The 22,190-nt window shown below is 33.8% G+C and overlaps 1 protein-coding gene across 4 annotated transcripts in view; it reads left to right on the top strand.

Annotated features, from left to right (window-relative positions):
* Window positions 1-22,190, top strand: part of Tsc22d2 (TSC22 domain family member 2) — a 51,627-nt gene that overhangs the window by 6,550 nt on the left and 22,887 nt on the right. The window contains exons 2-3 of one of the 4 annotated variants that reach the window (XR_007977521.1): window positions 7,673-7,744; window positions 16,770-16,928. The exons of 1 other annotated variant lie outside the window; for it this stretch is intronic. Coding sequence is in view for 1 of the 3 variants with exons in the window: in XM_052180475.1 (XP_052036435.1) it covers window positions 7,673-7,744 (72 nt within the window). In the remaining 2 variants the exon portion in view is untranslated. The remainder of the gene's footprint in view (window positions 1-7,672; window positions 7,745-16,769; window positions 16,929-22,190) is intronic. 2 more of the 4 variants (XR_007977522.1, XM_052180475.1) reach the window with 2 other exon arrangements.

Genomic DNA, 22,190 nt, shown 5'->3' with positions numbered 1-22,190 from the left:
CTATTTTAGTGTGGGCTTTTTTCAGGTAGGTGAAAGAACACTGTGGAATCATAAATATACTAAATCACCTTTGTGAGAAGTCATTTTACAAAGTATTAGAAACAGATAATATGTATCTCTGAGAATAAATACACCATCAGTCTATTCTTTAAGGCTCTGACAGCATTCACTGGTATGACACTGGGATTATGTATTTGGTATGTGATACTTTAGAGTGGAATTTATCTTTTTGCATAAGGAGAGATTAGATGCAGATGTCCTCCGATGATCCATTATACAAATGCTCTCAGTCTTTTTAATAGAAGAAATAGATGAGAGGAAAGTAAAAAAGAGGTTTTGATTTTTCATTTCCCATGAACTTAGGGGTAGGAAAGTATTATATTGAGTGATGACAAATAACTAAGATGAAAGAAAATCATCTAGAGTAACATCCAGTTTGGTCTTAGAAGAAGTGAATTTGTCAATAATGAGGATGGACTAATAGTCTGGTTTTTATAACTTTTTACTTTTGAATAATAGTTTTAGACCACTTAGATACTATTTACTATTTAATCTTTAATATAAGGAGAAGGGACTTTATAAAAGTCAGCCTGTCTTGTTAAATGTAGCCTAAATGTTTGATGCTTATGCAAAAAGAATAAGCCAGATTGTTTCAAAAAATAAGACATTTTAATTATTAGTATTTGTAGGGTGTTATGCAGCAAAACTCATGTATTGGAAAAGCTTAACTATTAAGCTTGTTTTTTTTTTAATATTCAACTAGTTTAAAATTATTATTTTAGATAGCACAATACTTGATGGGGTGCATCTACAAAGAATGTACATACATAAATTATTTAGCTTTCCCATAGCAAATCAAAAACATACTAATTACTCAATATTTGTATGTTTTTAGTCTGGCATTGCTTAAAATAAAATAGTTGCCTTTTTGGGAGGCAGAGGCAGACTCTAATTTCAAGACCAGCCTGGTTTACATAGTGAGTTCCAGGCTAGCCAGGGCTACATAATGAGACACCATCTCAAAAATCAAAATTATATGCCTCCCATAAAGATTTACCAGCTTGTTTTATCATACTATAACATTAATAAAATACACTTTAATGTGTATAGTTCAAACTTGAATGATAATATTGAAGATAACATAAATTGGCTTCATATATGTTGCTCTGAATTTTTCAAATTAAAAATTAGCTTCATTTAATTTATATGTATGAATGTTTTGACTGCATGTATGTATGTGTACCACATGTGTGTTTGCTGATACCAGTGGAGACCAGAAGATATCGAGCCTCCTGGAACTAGAGTAACAGATGGTGTGAGCTGCTATGTGGGTGCTGGGAGTCAAACCCACTCCTCTGTAAGAGCAGCATTTGCTCTAAACTACTGAGCCATTTCTCCAATCCCCTCCCCTTTCAAATTCAATTTCAAATTTCAAGTTCAAAACTCCAAATCAGACAAACTGTGTGTGTGTGTGTGTGTGTGTGAGAGAGAGAGAGAGAGAGAGAGAGAGAGAGAGAGAGAGAGAGAGAGAGAGAGAGAGAATGCATACATTGTATTGGTATGGTGAAAACTTTGCAGATAAGTTACTAATTTTATTGCTATCTACTTAGGATATTTACTATTTGTTAGACTACGCAAGGCAAGCAGGTGAAATCTGATGGTAGTTTAAATTAGCTCAGTCTCTTTTCCATAAGTATTCACTAAAATTTGGCTGGAGTTTTACTCTATAGAAGATAAACTTTTTCTTCTGGCAAACATATTAATTATATATTTGGAATATTTTAAATCTCTTTTGAATGGTTTTGGCTGTTAGTTTTTATTAACAGCTTATATAATAGGTAAAAGGTTTAATATGTAATAAAGGATTTAAAAGCAAATTTAAAGGTCCTTTAGTTTCTAAAAGAGAGTTACAGTTTTACCATTTGGAAGGTTATATGTATTACAACAAACAAATTCCCTATAGTTTACCTCTGCCATGGAAACAAGCAAAAATGAAAAAGGATGTTCTTTTGATTAAATGCAATCAATAATATGTTTGCATATTGACATATGAATGACCATGACACCAGACATTGAATTAAAATCTGTTGCTGTATATTTGAGATATTAGACTTTAAGTCAGTCACTTAGCCCTATAAAATTTCTGCTTCTGTATGCGAAAAATGAGGATACCTACCTTGGAGATCTCAGTCTTAATGCTAGGACTCTTTAATGCAGTTCCTCTTGTTATGATAACTTCCAACCATGATATTATTTTCTTTGCTAATTCATAGCTGTAATTTTGCTAGTTATGAATGGTAATATAAATATCTGATATGCAGCCCAGTGAAAGGGTCATTTGGCACCCCCACAGATTGAGAATTGCTGGCCTAACATTAAATTTTATGTGAGTAATCTATAGAATAAGAAACGAGTAAATATTCCCATCTCCACTGCAGATTATCCCTTGAAATAGTATAAATTTTTCAAAGAGTCTTCAGTTTTGATAATAAGACTGATATGGAAAGATGTTTTACTTGGATGTATATAAGTGCCTGCTGATGCCTATGGAAAAAGAGAATATTGCTTTAGTCATGATGTAGTAAGAGTTATAGCAAATTGTGTTCTAATCTTGATTTTCAACTACTTTGCTGAATTAATTGGCCAAGTCTTTTAATTCCCCTCAGCTTTTATCCTCCTCCATTTGTAAAGTTAGAATTTGGGTCTTAGTTATATTTTAAAGTTCTCTCTAGTTCTATTGAGCCCATAAAAGATGAGATTGGGAAGAACTTTTGTCAAAATCCTCCACCACTTTTTTTGCTATTACCATCATATGATTGATTGATTGATTGATTGATTGGTTGATTGGGCTGGAGAGATGGCTCAGTGGGTAAGAGCACTGACTGCTCTTCCGAAGGTCCTGAGTTCAGATCCCAGCAACCACATGGTGGCTCACAACCATCCGTAAAGAGATCTGATGCCCTCTTCTGGTGTGTCTGAAGACAGATACAGTGTACTTACATATAGTAATAAATAAATCTTTAAAAAAAAAAAAAAAGAAAGAAAATGGAGCTGCTTTACCCAAATATTCCAGAAGTAAATTGAATGCAAAATAAATAGCTAAAAGAACAATATACCAGTCATTCAGTTTTTGTTGTATTCTCCAAGTTGTAAACATTAGGGTACAGAAATGAGATTCTATTTCTTCTAAGGTGGCATTCTATATGATTAGATTATCTATAATACATATGTTAGGTGTTGATGGAGAAATAGTAGATGGCTAGTGGGAAACAGAAATATGGTTTAATATAGACCTACATCTGTTCAGATATTGTCTTTGTACATGTATATATGTGCATATGTATGTATATTTGTATAGTTCAGAACTTAAAATATCTACACCAGGATAAACTGAAAACTTCTTGCCTCTGTTCTCCTGCCACCCAGTTTTCTGTCTTCAGAATCAACCCATTATTTGTACATTCTCTGGGGCTAATTAACTCTTGAACTGAGTTTTAATTTAAAAGGCCATTCACATTAGATCACTGATAAGAGGTGATTTGCTAAGCTCAGAGAAGTAGCAGTTTATGAAATGAAATTGAAGAGTGAGACTGTCATACTTGGGAAATTATTTGATTAATTGACAGGAAGAAGAGTGAAGGGCTTAATACCATAGTAAATTTAGATTCTTACTTTCCAGTTGCTATTGTAAAGTTTTTTTCAAACTTTCATTGCTAAATTAGTGTTTCTCTTACAGCTTACTTCAGTACTTATTTCAGTGATTATTGTATTATATGTTAAAATGTGACAAACTTACAGGGGCTTTGGGTAGGGGCATTGCACTGAAGCCCAAAGTCAGAGCTGTTACTTGGCAAATATATTAAATAGTTTTAATGCACCGAACTCTAAATTATTAAATTATTATTTTTTGCTTCAACATTACCTTGGTGATGATGAAACACTTGATACATGTTAAGATTCTCTACCAAAAGTTGCATTTTGTACAACATAAAATTAAGCTTAATTGTGTCAAGTCCTATATAAACATAATTTCATTTGGTCTCTTCAACAACCTGTAAACAAATGTTTTATTATCTTTTATGGATTAAGAAAACAAATACTTAGGTCTGACACTCAGAAGCCAGTATTCCTTTGCTTTATTACTTAGCAAACAATGGGAAGAGAGAAGAATTTCAGTAACCACTAATAAATGGTTATGTTTTGACCTGAAGGATACTTACAAGTGCTTAGTCCACATGTAAGATTGGAATGGCCCTTAGTGATTTTTTTTTTTGGTTTGGTTTGGTTTGGTTTCTACATAAATCTTGAAAGTTAAGTTTTGACATACTTTAAGCTTCACCAACTTTATGGCTTTTAGATGCATATATGTGTGTTTCTTTTCCCTACTACAGTTAACCTACAAATAGAATATCTTGCTAAAGCAAGTGAATATTTGTTATATGTGTTTGTCACTTTCTGATATACCATTTTTATGAACTGGGAAATTAAAGTGACTAGTGTATGAAATCTGGGACTAGAGAAAGAAAAGGCCATTGTAAATACCAGTGAGCACAATTAAACAATTACTCTCAAATGACATAAAAATTGGGGGGCCTAAGGGCCTAAGGAAAACTCTATTAATAGATTATTTAAATGCTAGATGAAAACTAATAGTACAAAGATGTAACTGAAATGATATTAAACGTTTGTGCATTTTTGACTGTATATTCTTTTCTGTAAGAAATTGCATTCGAAACCAGTTTTCTAACAACTTACTTGAAGTGGATATAAACTACTGCTCTTAAGGGGTGGTAAATCAGTTCTTAGAAGAATGAGATGTAGTTTATATTGAATTTTTTGCAGTCTTTAATTGAAAATGCTGAGTTTTTTTTGTTTGTAAACATTTTTCAAAACCACTGATAAAAATCTGTCCTTTCCTCCTCTTACTGTACTTTATTTCATAGAACCTTTTTCACACCACCCTAATGTTTACTGTTAACTGTAGATCATTTTTTAATTTTATATTTGATTTATAAGAAATATTACATTGAAAAATGGCAGCACTTTATAACATAAGTCATGTGACTTTATTTGACGCCAATTTGCTTAGGGGGTGAATTTACTTCAAATTAAATTTAAATGTGGGTATTTCCTAAGTCATGATATCTGAAGTTCTTTTTTTTTTTTTAATGTTACCTTTCTTGAGTAGATTTAATTTCAAATACTCTTCATAAAGAAGCTTTAATTCCAAACTGGGCACTAACTTCAAAGTTCACTCAGCTATTCTCCTCCCCCTCTGCATCATTTTAGAGTTATTTCATTAAAGTTGAGGTTTCTAAACAGTGCAAGGAATAGCAAACCAGTTCTCATATGGTCCTGGGCAGACCTGATTTATTTGGTGGTAGGAAGAGCCAAATTAGGTTTTCAGATCATTTGCTTTCTATCTTACTTAGTTGACTTGATTTTGAAGCACAGTAGGGAAAAAAAAAGTAGTTTAACAAAAGTTAGAAAATGTTGGAATCCTATTAAATTTTGTTGTTGGCAGATCGAATCTGTGCTAATCTGTGCTTCTGATGAGAAGGTTCAAAGAATAGAAAGGAAATAATAGAGTAGGGAAAGAGTAAGAACTACATTGTTTAAGAGTCCTAATTAATTCAACAACTACTTTGGTTATTCTGTTATCCAGTGTCAGTATGCCTTTTCTAGTTTATCGAAAGGGGTATCTGTTGGTTAAAATCTAAACTGTTTTCTAAAAAGTGATTGTTATATAGCATACAGTTTGACACAATTCTGGTTTTGAAGTCATGATTCTGTTGTTTTTAGTTTGATCATTGCTATTTTATTATTATTGCAGACAACTTTCTAACTAGTTTTAAGGTTTTTTTGTTTTAAGTTTTCTTTTATGTGTATATGAATGTGTGTGTGACTGTGTACTGTGTGCCTCCCAGTGCCCATGTAGGCCACAAGAGGGTGTTGGATCTCCTAGAACTGGAGTTACAGTGAATTGTTGTGGCCCAACTGACATTTGTGATAGGAACTGAGAGCCAGATTGATTGCCACCTACTCAGATATTTGGGAAGTTAACTTTTGTGTGATCCATTTCTTATCGGTGAGATAGAAACAATAAATCTTAGCCCTATTAGGTAGGGTTGTTGTGGAAATTGAGTCAATAAGTGTAAAGTAGTGTGAATAGTGTCTGGTATATAGCAAGCATGTTCTTAGCTACTATTCTTATACTAAAGCATGGATCAAAGATTTGTTTTGTGTTCCCTTGTGGACTTAGAGAAGAAAGATTGATTGGTTAATTGATTGATTGGGTGATTGATTCGGCATAAGATTCCATGGAGTTGGAGTCCCATGCAGTTACGAGAGGATCCTGGTAGCTAAACTTGGGCCCTCAGCAACAGCACTTAATGTGCTCTCAGCCAGAGTGGCCATCTTTAGCTCCAAGTCAGGGATTTTTAAAGTGATGTAACAGGTACTTGTTAACTCCCATAAAGTACAGGTAGATGGTGAAGGTGGATGGTAAAGAATACATTAGAATTATGCTTAATGACTGAAAACTGTTAGGAGCCAAGTTTCTTTTCTTTTCCTTCCTTTCTTCCTTCCTTCCTTCCTTCCTTCCTTTTTTTTTTTTTTTTTTTTTTTTTTTTTTTTTTTTGGTTTTTGGAGACAGGGCTTCTCTGTGTAGCCCAGGCTGTCCTGGAACTCACTCTGTAGACCAGACTGGCTTCGAACTCAGAAATCCGCCTGCCTCTGCCTCCGCCTCCCGAGTGCTGGGATTACAGGCTTGCGCCACCACCGCCCGGCTAGGAACCAAGTTTCTTAAAAATGTAGCACCTTGAGAAATTATTCCTAACATACAGACAGTTGTACATACTATAATTTGCCTACGCTCATCAGTTACTTATAGTTCTGTGATGTTGGCCCTAAGGATAGTAGAAAAAGTGATAGAGTTGATAGGTTTTTTACCCTTTAAAGGGACAGTATACTAATGCTAGAAATTAGAATGCTCTTCTACAGTTGCCCCCCAAACACCCACTAACTCAGAGAAACTGCACACAAATAAATTTAAAGTGGAAATATATCATGAGCAAATCAGGAAGGATTTTACATTAATTATCATTAATTGTTCTTTTAACAAATCCTAGGAAGCTATTAGCTTAGTGTTGTACCTGTATACTCTACTGGAGAACAACTTAACAGCTAAAACTATAGATGTTTGTTTTTGTTTTGTTTTGTTTTCTAAGATAGGGTTTCTCTGTGAAGCTCTGGAACTCTATAGACCAGGCTGGCCTTGAACTCAGAAATCCCCCTGCCTCTGCTTCCCATGTGCTGGGATTAAAGGCTGTGCCACCACTGCCTGGCTAGATGATTGCTAAGGCATCTGATACAACTTGGTGTTGATAGACTCTGAACTGGTCATATCTATGCACACAATTGAATATTAGCATTTAACTTTATCCACTATTCTTTCTTTTAGAATGTTTATCCTGAATTACTGTGGATTCTGGAGTGTGTGTATTTGTGTGTGTGTCTCCAAAGTATTGTTTTAAACAATTATCATTTTCTTTTTCCTTTTCAAGTTTAAGTGCTTACACTGTGTAGGAATCTAAAGTCTTCCATTTTTTGTAAGTTCTGATTATACTGTACGTTCTCAACTTCATTTCCATTTGATTCTTGGATCTCACAGGAATCCTTCAACTGCTTTCTACCAAGCGTTCCATTTGAACACGTTTCAGGAATCAAAGAGCCTCTGGGATAGGTATGATTACTTGATATGGAATGCATACATGCGAAAGTGTATGCATGAATTGCTTTGCATAAAATTGATCTTTGCTATTTTAAAGGGGGCGGATTACATGGTATTTAGCATGGGACAAAGCAGCAAAATAAACCAAAAGACTATTTTCTATAAAATGTAAATGTGCTTTTTGTTTTACTGTATTTTCTCCATATTATGTCTTTCTTTTCTAAGGATTTACATATTTGTCTTGAAATAGTCACTTAATATATCTTAGTACAAAACATTTTTCTGTTAAATTGGTCTTAATTTTTGTGTTTTATAGGATTTATAACACACACACACACAATACTACTTCAAACTAAAAAACTGGAAGAGGGACACAATCTGGATAACAAAACTGCCATTAATTTTGACAAGAAATTGTCACTAAGTTTGCTTATTAGAATTTCATAGATCTGTACAATTTGTAAGCCCTCAACAAGTTGTTTTTTTGTTTTTTACAGAGATACTGTTTAGGTCTTACTTTTCACTTAAAATAAAGAAAAGAAACCTAATTTCACTTTTGGCAAAAGATACTTTGGTTTATCTTTCTGCTTAACACACATTTTTAAATAGTTTATGCTTTGTTCAGTTATTTGGCTGAATATTTATTAGCAATCCATCATTTAGTGTTTAATTAATAGGAGTTGAGCACAGTGGGTTTGGTTTTGTTTTGTTTAAATTCCTACAAAGCTTGTTAGATTCTTTTAACTCTGCCTGGCAATGCATTTGTGTCTTCTGGCATTTTTTTGGATAACACTTGTAGGCTCAACTCTGTATTTTTCATTAGAAAGGAGAATTGCTGAGTGCATGTACATGTCATATTAAGACATGGTCTGCATTGACTAATGGGAAACAGTAAACCTTTAAATCATTTTAAATAATTTTGAAGAGGAAGTTTTAAAATTTGTAGTACTGTGTTTATGTATAATCAAGTTTTAACTAGTTTTGCTCTAATAGTATAAAGTATTATAAATAAATACATAAGTAGATTATAGTAAGAAATACTTGAAGTTTTAGTCACTCAAATAGTACTTGAGGTGAACCTTATGCTTTTCCTGAATACAAAGGAAATATAGTACGCTGTTTGAATATAATAAAAGTAGCTTTAAATGCAGTTTAATTATTTGTAATATCTATCTCTCATAAGCTGTCATGTCAGTATGAATGCTGTATTTTCTGGAGAGGTTTGATCTTTATTTTCAATAAATTGGATCTAATATCAAAATGGTCTTTTTAGGTTTCATTATAAGACAACCATAGAAGTTACTTGCTCATAATTTATTGTTACAATGAAATACTTAATTGTTCTCTTTAATAAATACCAAATCCTTTTAACATATCAGAAACGAGGCAAGTTGCTGCATCTGTATCATTTCTTATTGGTTAAAAATTATTTCTGAGCTGGGGAAAAGGCAGTGGACCTGAACTTAGAACTTAGATCCCTATCAACAATGTAAAAGTATGTATGTAGCAATCCAGACACCAGAATTGTGGAAACAGAACACTCCCAAGATCTTATTGGCCTGCGGTCTACCTAATATAGCCAATTAGTAAGGTGCAGATTCAGTGAGAGACCTTGCCTTGAAATATAAGATGGGATAGAGTAAGACACCTGATGTTGACCTCTGGTCTACACACACACACACACACACACTCTCACACTCTAATACCCCAATATGTATTTTCTCCTTTTGGAGTCTGTTATCTAGAACTAAAGAAGTTTAGTGGATATTTGTACTGTTGCCAATATAATCAGAGCTTAATATTGTAGATATTCTTCTCTGTAAGCTGGACTGATTGATACCAAGGTAACAAACTGAACACAGTGGAGACTGGAAAATAGTTTCCTTTTAACTTTTTATATGAAAAAAAAAATAAATGTGGGCTCAGTAATAGAGTAATTATATACATGTATGCACATATACACACACAAGCCAAAGTGGAAAATGACTAGCTTTATTAGTTCTAAACAAAGATGGAGAACAGTTTATACAATTTTATTTGGCATATCCCTACAGGCTTGTTGAGGGACAGAGAAAGCATTGTGGTTCTATTTATTCATAACAGATGGGTTAAACATTTTTTGTAATATTAGGCTTAAAATGGTAATTACAACTTTTGACTTTGTTTTGGATCTCACCAAAAAACTAATTTTGGACTCCTATAAATTAGGGAGGTTTTTTTTTTTTGTTTTTTTGTGTTTTTTTGGGGGGGGGGGGTTAACAGTTTGCCAGGTTTTACAAAGGTAATTACTTCAGTATGATTTGGGGGCGGGAGGGGGGGGGGAGGTTCAAGACAGGGTTTCTCTGTATAACCCTGGCTGTTCTGGAACTCACTTTGTAGACCAGGCTTGAACTACTACTGTTATAAATCATAACAGTAAATACCTGATATGCAGGATATCTAATATGTGACCCTCCCCAAAGAGTTCACATCAACAGATTGAGAAACACTGACTTAGGAGGCCATAAGTCCTTTATATGATCTGTCTTTTATTTACATATTTTGAAGCATAAATTTTCATCAGTGTTGCCTGATACCATATTCAGGCTTCTGTTTCTGAAATCTTGGAATGATATCCACTAGAGGTAACCTTTTTAAGGTTTATTTTTATTGGGACGAGGTATGCTGCTTGTGTGTAGGTACCTATGGAGGCCTGAAAAGGACACCAAATTTGGATCTGGAGTAAAGGTGATTGTGAACTATCCTGGATGCCAGGAACCAAACTTTGGTCCTCTGGAATAGCTGGAAGAACTCTTAACCATTGAGCCATCTCTCTAGTCCTGGAGATAGCTTTTAAAGCCAATGTTCAATTGTCCAGAATATCTGAAAGTCCATGCTTGCACCTGATTTTAAGGACTGAAACCCTTTCTTCCTGCCAGGATACTTTCAATTTATCAAGTGTTTACAATCAAAATAGGAATAACTAATATGCTATTACATATTAACTTACCAATTTTCCTTTGTTTCTTCCTGTATTTAAGTTAGAATTAGCCTTGAGAGACTTTTGACATAGATTGCCTTTGTCTATATTCAAATCATCTTTTCTGAGGTGGCTAGTATATTCCTTGCTTAAGTATTGAACTTGAAGCCTTCCTTTTCATCATTTTGTAGGTACCATTATAGTTTGTGTTCCTCATTTGTCAGTTTTGCAGAGTCCTCAGGGTCAGTTGGGGGAAAGTATCTACAAATATGAAGAGAGTGATACTATTGCCCCAAAAGGATCCAACCCTTTTTTAAGCTGTTCCTAATAGTGTAGATTATATAATTAGCTTTCTAGGAGGTTATATCCTTGTGAAGTCAATTTTCTGTGATATCTTCACATATTACCATTTTAGTGATGCTAAATTTTGATTACCTTTTAAAAATTATGCTCATTCTTAGCTTTCTTTAATCTACCTTTTGTTGTTGTTGTTGTTGTTTTGTTTTCAGAATTAGTTTAGAACCCTGGCTCAATAATCATTGGGAATCAAACATCATTAAGAGGCTTTATCTATGAAAGTTTAGTGTAAGAATTATAGCAGACAGTTTTACAGTTTCTTAATGACATATCAGGAAGATAAAGGAGTGCTAGAGAAAAGAACATTTAGACTAAAGGGAGGAAATCAGACTGCTTATAAAAAATTTATTTGCCTTAGGGATAAGCACTTAGAGTGTTTTGTCTTCATGAAGAAATTGGTTACAACTCTGGGAAAAGATAACCAGATACATAACCCACATAATTGAAAATGATGGCTCCTTTATAATATGCAAGCAGTTTCAACTTAACAAGGAGAGTTGGAGTCATTGGTCAAAGCTACTTCAGAAGGTAGCTTTCTTAGTTGAAAAGTAGAAATAGTTTGGTGTTACAGAGTTAGAGAACTGAGGAAAAGGAACATTCCAGTTACAGAAACAGTACTGTGGATCATTGTGGAAGATATAGAACTTACAGTATGAGAGGGTTAGTATAATAAGAATGCTTAGTCAGATTTGATTTACGTATATGAAAGCATCAGAGAAGAGCTTGATTGAATAGAGGAAAAATATGATTGTCTGAAAGTAGGAATCAGGTATTACAGCTCATGGATTATAAGCACCCAAAGGACTCCAAAGTGTCAACCCAGTTGATTGAGGAAATGCTTATAGGTTACATTAGCAAAAGAATTAGTTTAGAAAAGCATACATACATAGATGAGGTTTATGGTTTTAGCTATTTTAAGGATTAGTTGACAGACCATTAGAAATGATGCAGGTAGCCAGGCGGTGGTGGCACACGCCTTTAATCCTAGCACTTGGGAGGCAGAGGCAGGTGGATTTCTGAGTTCAAGGCCAGCCTGGTCTACAGAGTGAGTTCCAGGACAGCCAGGGCTACACAGAGAAACCCTGTCTCGAAAAATCCAAAAAAAAGAAAAAAGAAAAATGATCCAGGTATACAACTGCATAGAGAAATAAGATACAGAAGGTTTTTCTTCAGTATTTAAAGTCCAAACTTCAGAAGAGGCCAGGATGCCAAGGAACAGAGAGTAAGATAAGAGTAACAAGTACCATAGGTAGGACACGGGTCAAGCTGAACCATAAGCAGCAGCACCCTAACATTTAGAGATCAGAACAGAGGCAGTGTGAAAAAGGTGTTCTAGAAATGGGAACATTTTGGGAATATTGCTTCCTAACCCCCCACCTCCCAAATGTTTGTGTCTGCTCTTAGGCAGATTGTCTACTTGCTGGACTTTTAACCATAGTCTTAAACTTACTCTGCAGTGCTGTTTCATTGGTTCCTAGATATTTCTTCTTTTATTTTTTCTATAGTTCATTTAGAACACTTGATATACTGATAACCAGTTTTCTGCACATCAGTAGACTTCAGAATTGACAATCAGAAATTGTTGAGCAACTTGCCAGGCTAAATGGTTTTGTTTCTTCCTTTACCACCTGTCTTTGTTTAAATCATCCATCCTACTTATAGAGATCTTCAGGGTGAAATTTTAGATGAACTGAAAAGGTATTCATTTATTTTTATATATATATATATATATATATATATATATATATATATATATATATATATATATATATATATCACCAAATTTTAAGATAACCAGAGCTTTAAATAGCAGAAAACTATATATTCCATTACCTATTCTACAAAATCTAGAACTTTATAGTAAAGATTTGTTAGGAAAAGCCTTGTATTAGTCTGGCTCAGAGTAAGAGAAAATTTAAACTGTAGCTAGTGTTCTTTATGTGCCTACACACACATGCTCATACTAAAAAATAATAAATCATTAAATATTTTGGTTAAATAAATGCTGTGGATTACCAAAAATTAGCTTCTATGTTTGGATTTTTAGTTGGCTACTTCTAAAATATTTGTTTTATTTAGAAGAAATACATTTAAATAGAAAAAAAAACAATTACACTGTTTATTATCCTTTGATAAATATCCTTAAAAATAATCTTTGGGGGGCTGGTGAGATGGCTCAGTGGTTAAGAGCACTGACTGCTCTTCCAGAGGACCCAAGTTCAAATCCCAGCAACCACATGGTGGCTCACAACCATCCGTAATGAGATCTGATGCCCTCTTCTGGTGTGTCTGAAGACAGCTACAGTGTACTTACATATAATAATAAATAAATCTTTAAAAAAATAATAATATTTATTATGACAGTTTATCTCTTCAAAATTTGAAGATTCATTATAAATATGAAAAGATTTGGCAGATGCTACTGGGTTTTGTTTTTTTGTTTGTTTTTGGCTTTTTAATTCTGTAGTATTTGAATCAGAAATAGTGGTATCCTCGATATAATAAAGAATGTATGCGGGCAGTATGACTGTTACTGTCCATAGTTACTTATTTATACTTATATAAGTATGTAATACACTCTTCAGTGTATATTGTATCAGGCATGGTGGCATGGTCCTTTAATAACAGCATTCGGGAGGCAAAGTCTGGTGGTTTTCTCTGAGTTTGTGGCCAGCAGCTTCCAGGACAGCCAGAGCTACACAGAGGAACCCTGTCTCAAAGAAAATCAACAACTTGAAGTTGTTGTTTCTCATTAAAGTATGTAGATTTCTTTACATATTCTTTAGTAGTATATAACTGGCTTCCATTTATTTTGTTATTCCATTTTATCCAATTTCAATTTTTTATTTTGTTATTATACCCTTTGTAAATTTAAAAATGTATATAGGGCTTAGGGATGTTACTTAGTATTAATGATGAGTTTGTATCTAATATATGTGAGGCTCTGGACACAAGCCTTATCACTGAAAAAGAATAAGAGGAGAATGGGCAAGGGAAATGCTCAGTGGCAAATGCTTGCCACACAAGCTTGAGAATCTTAGATTGATTCTCAGCATACAGCAACACACACCTGTTCAATTCCAGCACTGAAGAGGATCCATGAGGCTTAAAGGTCAGCCATTGAGGAGGCCCTAGTTCAGAATCTAAGGTGGAGAACTGATTGAGGAAGACACGTAATGTCAAATTCTGGCCTCCATATCTGTTCCTTGACACATAGAACACATACATACATACATGTTGACACAAAAATAAAAAATATATGTCAGCATGTTGAGACTTTTTTTACTGTGTCATATTAGATCAGTTCTAACATTTGTAGTTTCTATGTTACTTTCTGCAAACATGTGATCTTCTCATGCTTTTATTCTATCAGGACTATTATTAATTACTTATCTTAAATATTTAAGTTAATCTTTCTAATACATAATCTATGGAAAAACTATGTGTAAAAGTATAGGGAACTTTGAACAGCAATGAAATTGTATCTACATATTTATGGGTAGTCATATAGAATTTTTATAATACTTTAAAAGAAAAATGGTTTATACTTGAACATGGGATTGTGTATGTCTCTAAAGATGTCCATTCAAGTGACTAAGGTTAGGGATTTGGCTGTCAGTGGGAGAGCATTCACCTGCTCAAAGTCCTGGCTTTAACACCTAGTATGTCAAGAAATATTCACAAAACGTTATTTGGGAAATCTTGGCAAGTTTATTATTCAGTGTCTATCACTTTTCAAATTAATATTTTGAGATTTTAAGCCATTCATGTGTGCCCTCTTACTCATTGTTTTGTTCTGTTTTTTGGTTTTGTTTGTTTTTCATAAAAGTGAGCTAAGTGATGGTAAACATAAACTTAGTTCTTAACTTGGAACTTTCAAAAGCACATTGTCAGTTAAGTGGGATTTCTCTTCGGAACAACAAAATGTTGTTAGATCATGGTTGATAAAAGTCATCTAGGTAAACACACAAAAGGAAATTCAAAGATCATAAAATAAAATTTCAAAGATCATCTGATTAATCTTCATTCATCTATAAGTACTTCAGCTAATTAAAATAAGACTTTTCTACCATTTGGAACTTAATGATTTGAAGTAGCTTCAGATACGACCCTGTTCTATATAATAACTAATTCTTTAAAATGTTTGCTAAAGGGAGAAATTGAAGTGGAAGTTTTGTATTTCTTAAACATAGTTTTTAAACGCTGGTATTATATTTGCATAATATGTATGTATTTATTTTTTCCTATAAGCTTATCAGTAAAATAACAGAATTTGCCTTATATGTGGCTACTTTAATTCTGTCTTCCAAAGCCTTCCTAGGCACTGACTGTAATACTGTGTGTTAGTTAGCAGACCCTTTAACAAAAAGGCAAGCAGATTGCTCATTAAATGACCAATTCATTCAAGCCTTCTAGACCAGCAAATTACCAGTGCTATCAATACACATTTCAAGAAGCATTTAGTTTATTAAATAGGTATTCTTTCTTCTAATGAGATTTTTCCTATAACAGTAATTCATCAAAATTAGACACTTAAGATATTGAGTGTTTTGATTACTAGGATTATAACTAAGAATTTTCAGAGACAATTGGTGATAGTTGATAAAACAATCATGGCTTTTGATAAATATGGATTTTTGCCTTCACCAGGTGATTTCATTATAAGCTTATGCATTCAGGGGAAAAAATCCAATTCACATAATTTTAATGAAGTCAAATGTGTTGTGAGATTACATTTGGAAAGATTGTAGTTCTAAGTAGCTATGTATGATAGAAAAGTTCCATTCAAAGGTAAAATCTGTGGCAGCATAATGCACCTCATACATTTAGGGCAGATAACATAGATAGCTGCAGAGTTTCCTTTCCAAGACTGTCTGGAGTTTTGAACATACTGATCTTCCTCAATAATGGGTCTCTTTCTTTTTCCCTCCTCTTTGCCCCTCATCCACCCATTAAATAATTTTATTTTGAGTATAATTTAGGTAAGATTGTATCCACAACTTTTGTCTTTGCTGTGGATCACTGACAACTAAAAATAAAATTATTAATTATAAGACAGGAAATATTTTTAATGATGTCATTCTTTAGGGATTGAAGTAGATGCCCATTAAGAAACTTTCTGGCAAAAAAAAAATTAATTTTGGAAGATACTCTTAACAAAGTAGTTTTGAACATTTTAAAATATTTTCCCAGTTTTGTGGACCATTGTTGAATAACTCAGGATATACCATTTTTGTATATAAAGCACATGATAAAGTTTGTCCAACATGTCTACTTTAAAAATTGGGAGTATAGATAGAGATGTCAGAATAAACATGGAATGCTGTTTAAGCGTTGAAGTGATCCATGCAGATTTTCATGATCTTGCCAACTGTACTGGATTAGAAACATCCATGGATTTGGGCTAGAGTATAGTGCTACAGTGCATTCTGTAGTGTTAAATAAAAACTGTCTATATCAGGTTGTATGATGTTAAATCAGAATTTCTGGATCATGATCTTAAATTTGAATTGGTTCCATTTCTATTTGACTCTTCACTGACAAGTATTTTGGTGGCCTGGAACTCCATGTTGGAATTAAGTTTTAATCAAATCAAGTATTTCAAATTATTTTACATCTAAAAATATCAGTTGTGTAATCATGGTAAAACATGAACCTTTGCTATAAACGATTTTAAAGGCTATTTGATTACAGCACTTATTTACTTAAACTCTTTGCTAGAATTTTTTTTAGAATTCAGCATCGGAGGAGGAATGTGACATAATAATGATCGAAAGCCGAAAGTTTAAAAGTTGTGATGCCCTCACATGGTTGGAGGGTTATTCTAGCTTCTAAGGACTGAATGTTGTCCACAAGAGTGTCTCATCAGGTCATAAATTGGTAAGACTTAATGGATTAGATTTTATGTATTATACCTGATGTTATTGTATTGAGATGACTATATGAACAAAATGAGCACGTTGTGTAATTAACAGTATAAAATATAAGTTAAACTTAGAACTTTAAATACATGGATTATGTAATCATTTCAGAGTCTCAAAGCACAAGCCCCTGTCTCTGTAGTATCTAATAAACAAAGCAATTTAAAAAAGAAAGTGAAATCCTGTATGAGAGTGACATCAAATATTTCTGTTACATCTGTTCTAGATGTATACAGTGTAGTGAAAGCCCAGAATACTTTGCAGCTATTTTTCCAGGAAATATTTGAGAAGTAATTTTTTAAAGAAACATCCATTTTCTTCATAAAATATTGTATAAATTAATTTTATTTCTTTGGAGGATTTTACTTTCTTCATCAAGGCCATCTTTGTTTCTAAACATAGCCAGTTTTTTTCCAATTATAATGTTGAGAATACTTATAATGCCAGTGTCATCTGAAAACAGTATATTAGATGTCAATATACTTTTTTTTTTATATCCTGAAAATTAATTTCTCTCAGAATTCTCTACTTAGAAAACTGTTTTATGTACCTTCCTTGGCTTGTTTTCTAAAACTGTTTTAATGAAGTGGACTCTTAGTAGGATTTAGGTCAGGATAAATAAGATCTTTATTTTTGTTTTATCTGAAATTCATATCTTGAAAATGAAGAAAAAAAGTATGGACTAAGTTGTATGTCCATAATCATATAGTTATAGAACTAATGTTCTTTATTAAGGTATGGTATACAAATACTACAAAGCTATCAACAACTATTTGGAGTTACTTTCTAAGAAAACTAAAAGGTGTGGGTTGATACTAAGCAAGCCACTGTAGCTGTTTCAGCTTTTTACTCAAGCAGACATAAGTCTTTATCCATTATCCCTTTAGCCACATTCATGCCTACACTGTCTTTTCAATAAAATCCTCAGTTGTTTTGTGTGGTTTTTATAACTACAGCATAAACTTAAATTCCTTCAAGTAGTAATTGTGAGTGTGGAAAGAAATAAAACAAACCAGTAAATTCTTTATTATTCCATATACTTCTTGTTTCTTCATTTTTCTATAACAAATCTGCATAACTCAATCAAGAGAATGTCTAATTTGTCTAGTGTATGTTTAAGGCTTCAGAAAATTGTAAATTTTAGGAATTTAAGGTAGAATTGTGCACAATCTTATGTAAAAAGTTAAGAGTATTCATCAGATCTTCAAGAATAGTTAATATCAATACTGAATGTTTGCCTCTGCTTGGTAGCATTTGCCTTTAATCCTAGCACTGCAGCGTAAGAGGTAAGAGGATTTCTGAAGTTCCTCCTGGTCTACACAGCAAGTTCCAGGACAGCTAGGACTGTATAATGAGGCCTTGTCTGAAAAATAACAAGCAAACAAAATGAGTAGGTTTTGTTTTAAAAGACAAGCCTTGTTAATCACCCAAGTGTATGATTTACAAGAGGAATTTTTAACAAGTGCATTGATCCTACTGATTTTCACTAATAATTGTCCTTGACAATGATAGAACAAAATCAGAGCCTAGTCACTCTAGTTTTAAATTTTCATACTACTAGGTGTGGTGACATGTGCCTTTAATACCAGCACTTGGGAGGCAGAGTCAGGTAGATCTCTTGAGTTCAAGGCCAGCCTGCTCTGAGGGTGAAGCTCCAGGAAAGCCAGAATGACACAGAGAAATCTGGGGGGGTGGCGGTGGTTAGGAATTCTTTTTTTTTTTTAAGAGTTATTTATTTTATGTATATGAATACACTGTAGCTGTCTTCAGACACACCAGAAGAGGGTGTCAGATCCCATTACTGACAGTTGTGAGCCAACATGTGGTTGCTGGGAATTGAACTCAGGTCCTGGAAGAGCAGTCAGTGCTCTTAACCCGCTGAGCCATCTCTCCAGCCCCCAGGAATTCTTACACTGTCAATCCTTGTTTAATTTTTGATTCAGTTTCTCTTTAAACTAGTTGTGTTTCTGCTGCTGTTAGATATATCTCATTTAGTTTTTCTAAATCATAATTATATAAACACCGTCTATCAGTATCCCTGGGGGGAGGGTTCCCCTTTGGTTTTTTTGTTTGTTTGGAGTTTGGTTTGTGGCAGGGTACCTGGAACTTGTGTAGACCGGGTAGCCTTGAACTCAAAGGCTCCTTCTTTCTGCTTCCAGAATGCTATTATTAAAAGTATGTACCACCATTCCTATCAAATTTTCTTTTTTTTTTGCAGAGAAGGAAATTGAAGCATGGAGAGATTAAATAATTATTATATAGCCATTAAATTGTAGCACTAGGAGTCACATTTAGTTTTCATTGGAATATACACACACACACACACACACACACACACACACACACACACACATATGCTCTCAGTATGCTGGCATGAAGAGTAACCCTAGATAACTTGATAAATAAGTTTATATCATACAAAAACACATAATCTTAATTCACATTGAACTTCAGTTCAATGTGTAATTCTTTATTAGAAAATCATCCTTTGATCCATAAAGTATTTCCAAAATATATATCATGAATTAATTGTATAGTGTCCAAAATTAATTTTTGCATTAGGAAACATTTTGTTCATGTTTAATGCTTATGATTATAAGGAAATAAATGTCTATTGTAATACTTTTTTTTTTCAAAAAAGTCTTTAGCCCGCAAGATAGGTTGAAGGTGTTTGACACCAAATCCAATGACCCGAGTACAATCCCCATGATTCATGTAAGGGTAGAAAGGAGAAAAAAACCCAACTTCCACAAGTTGTCCTTTGACTTCCATATGCACATCATGGTATGTACACGTGTGTGCATGTACACAAACACACACTAAATTAAGTAAATAATGCGAAGCATTAAAGTCTTACGATTAGAATAGTGTTAAATGACATTATTATGAAATTTGCCCTTTAATAACCAAGTTTTATAAATAGCAAACAATAAGGAGGCTGTTTTAAAAACTCTAATAGCATATATTTTCTAAGATAGTGGGAAATATATGTAAAACTCACTACTAAATTCATTGTAAGAATTTCTTACTTTGTGAATTTTTACTTTGTTTTAATAATTCCATGGAGAAGTCTCTTTATTTAATTTTGAAACCCTTATTAATCAAAGTTTCTTTTAGGTACATAAAGCCTATAAAGTTCTGTGTACTGAATATGACTTAAAGTTAGGTGTGGTCATACACACCTGTAATCCTAGTACTTACAAAGATAGGCGTGGTCATACACACCTGTAATCCTAGTACTTACAAAGATAGGCGTGGTCATACACACCTGTAATCCTAGTTCTTACAAAGCTAGGCGTGGTCATACACACCTGTAATCCTAGTACTTACAAAGCTAGGCGTGGTCATACACACCTGTAATCCTAGTTCTTACAAAGCCAGACGTGGTCATACACACCTGTAATCCTAGTACTTAAAAAGCAGAGGCAGGACAACTAAAGAGTTTGACGATAGTCAAATTTGATGAGACCCTATTTCAAAACAATAGAGCTGTTGATTAAGCTTCGTGATACATTGATTGCCTTAAATGTACAGAGTTTTGGCTTCAGTCTATATCACCACATAATAAATGGGAAGAGAGAGGGAAGATAACGTTTACTCCAAAATGATACTGCTTAAAATAAGTTCAAGTTAAAAATCATAAGAGTTTGCAGTTACATTGACATTGTTTGCAGAAAAAGAAACTCTATTTAATGCCGTGGTTAAAAGTATACAAACAACTTGATATCTAATCAGAATAGGAAAATCTTTAATATATTATTTTTGAGAATACATTTATGCCTTATCTTTTTTTAGTAGTAATGTTTTAAAAAATGAAACTGGAAAGTTTAGACAAAAAAGAAAGTGTTACCTAATCTTTCTACCACAGTTACCGTCCCAGTCCTTATATATTCCCCTTTAGACTTTTGAGTCACATGCATAAATACACACACACATATACATACATACATGCACACACATAAACATAATCAGTATGTGTACTAATAGTGATAATTGTGTAACTTTTCAGTACCTTTTAAGCTTATATAAAGTAAAACTTGTTTTGCCACTGTAACAAAATACTTGAAAACGTAGTTTAAGGGAAGGGTTTATTTTGACCTAGATTCAATCCATAGACCTCAATCCAAGCTTTAGTTTTGAATATAGAGAGAGTTAGAAAATCGTAGTGGAAAGTGCATAGTGGATGAAAGTAGCTTGTCTTGTGTCATCAAGGAAGCAGTGAGCGTGTAAGAAAAGTATGAAAGGAAGGGTCCTTCACACAAAACATACTCATCAAAAGCATATCCCTATGTTCTACTTCTTCCCACTAGGGTTCTATCTCCTCCTAAGAACCCATTAGCACCTTCATGATGTAATCACCTCTCCTCAGGGGCGGAGCCATATCCAAACTGCATTACTCTGCCTCAGCCTCCAAAAACTTAATGGCTGTTTTTAACTCAAAATTCATTCAGTAAACATCAAAGTTCCAACCCTGTTCCACAGGGAAAGTCCCTCTAAGACTGCATTAAAAACAAAAAAAATAGGGCTGGAGAGATGGCTGAGCGGTTAAGAGCACTGATTGCTCTTCCAGAGGTCCTGAGTTCAATTCCAGCAACCACATGGTGGCTCACAACCATCTGTAATGGAATCTGGCACCCTCTTCTGGTGTGTCTGTAGACAGCAACAATGTACTCACATAAAAAATACATCTTAAAAAACAAAACAAAACAAAAATAAGTTATATACTTAACAATTTGCCCACAGTATAAACATTGCCATTCCAACGGTGAAGGAGACATAGACATGAATTGAACCACAGCAAAACCAAGCCCCAGGAGAAAAGACATTAAATCCTCTAGCTCCTTGTGTGGCATCTGCTACATGCAGTGGTATGATGTGTACTCTTACACACTTAGCCAGCCCTACCCGTCTGGCCTTGCTGGTTGCAGCACATATGACCTCTCTACTGGGCTGGCTCTGTTCATTGCCTATGGCTTTCCTTGGCAAAAATCCCATGTTTTTGTCATCTCTGGGTTTCTGGAATCTTCATGTCAGCTTAAGGATAACTTTTACAACTTCACGTAATTGACCTTTCCAGGGCTTCCCACAGGGATTCTAATCTTGCCACACATTGCCTGGCTTTCAAGACTTCCTTCGGATATCAGTGGAAGTTTCTATGGCCTCTCAGTGTTAAGTTCTGCATGGCTAGAAAGCCAGCATCACTTAGATGATACCAAAAAGA

Source organism: Apodemus sylvaticus, chromosome 4, assembly GCF_947179515.1.
Source record: "Apodemus sylvaticus chromosome 4, mApoSyl1.1, whole genome shotgun sequence".
Classification (NCBI taxonomy): domain Eukaryota; kingdom Metazoa; phylum Chordata; class Mammalia; order Rodentia; family Muridae; genus Apodemus; species Apodemus sylvaticus.
The sequence above is the reverse complement of the archived record's forward strand: the minus strand, read 5'-3'. Positions and strand labels throughout refer to the sequence as shown.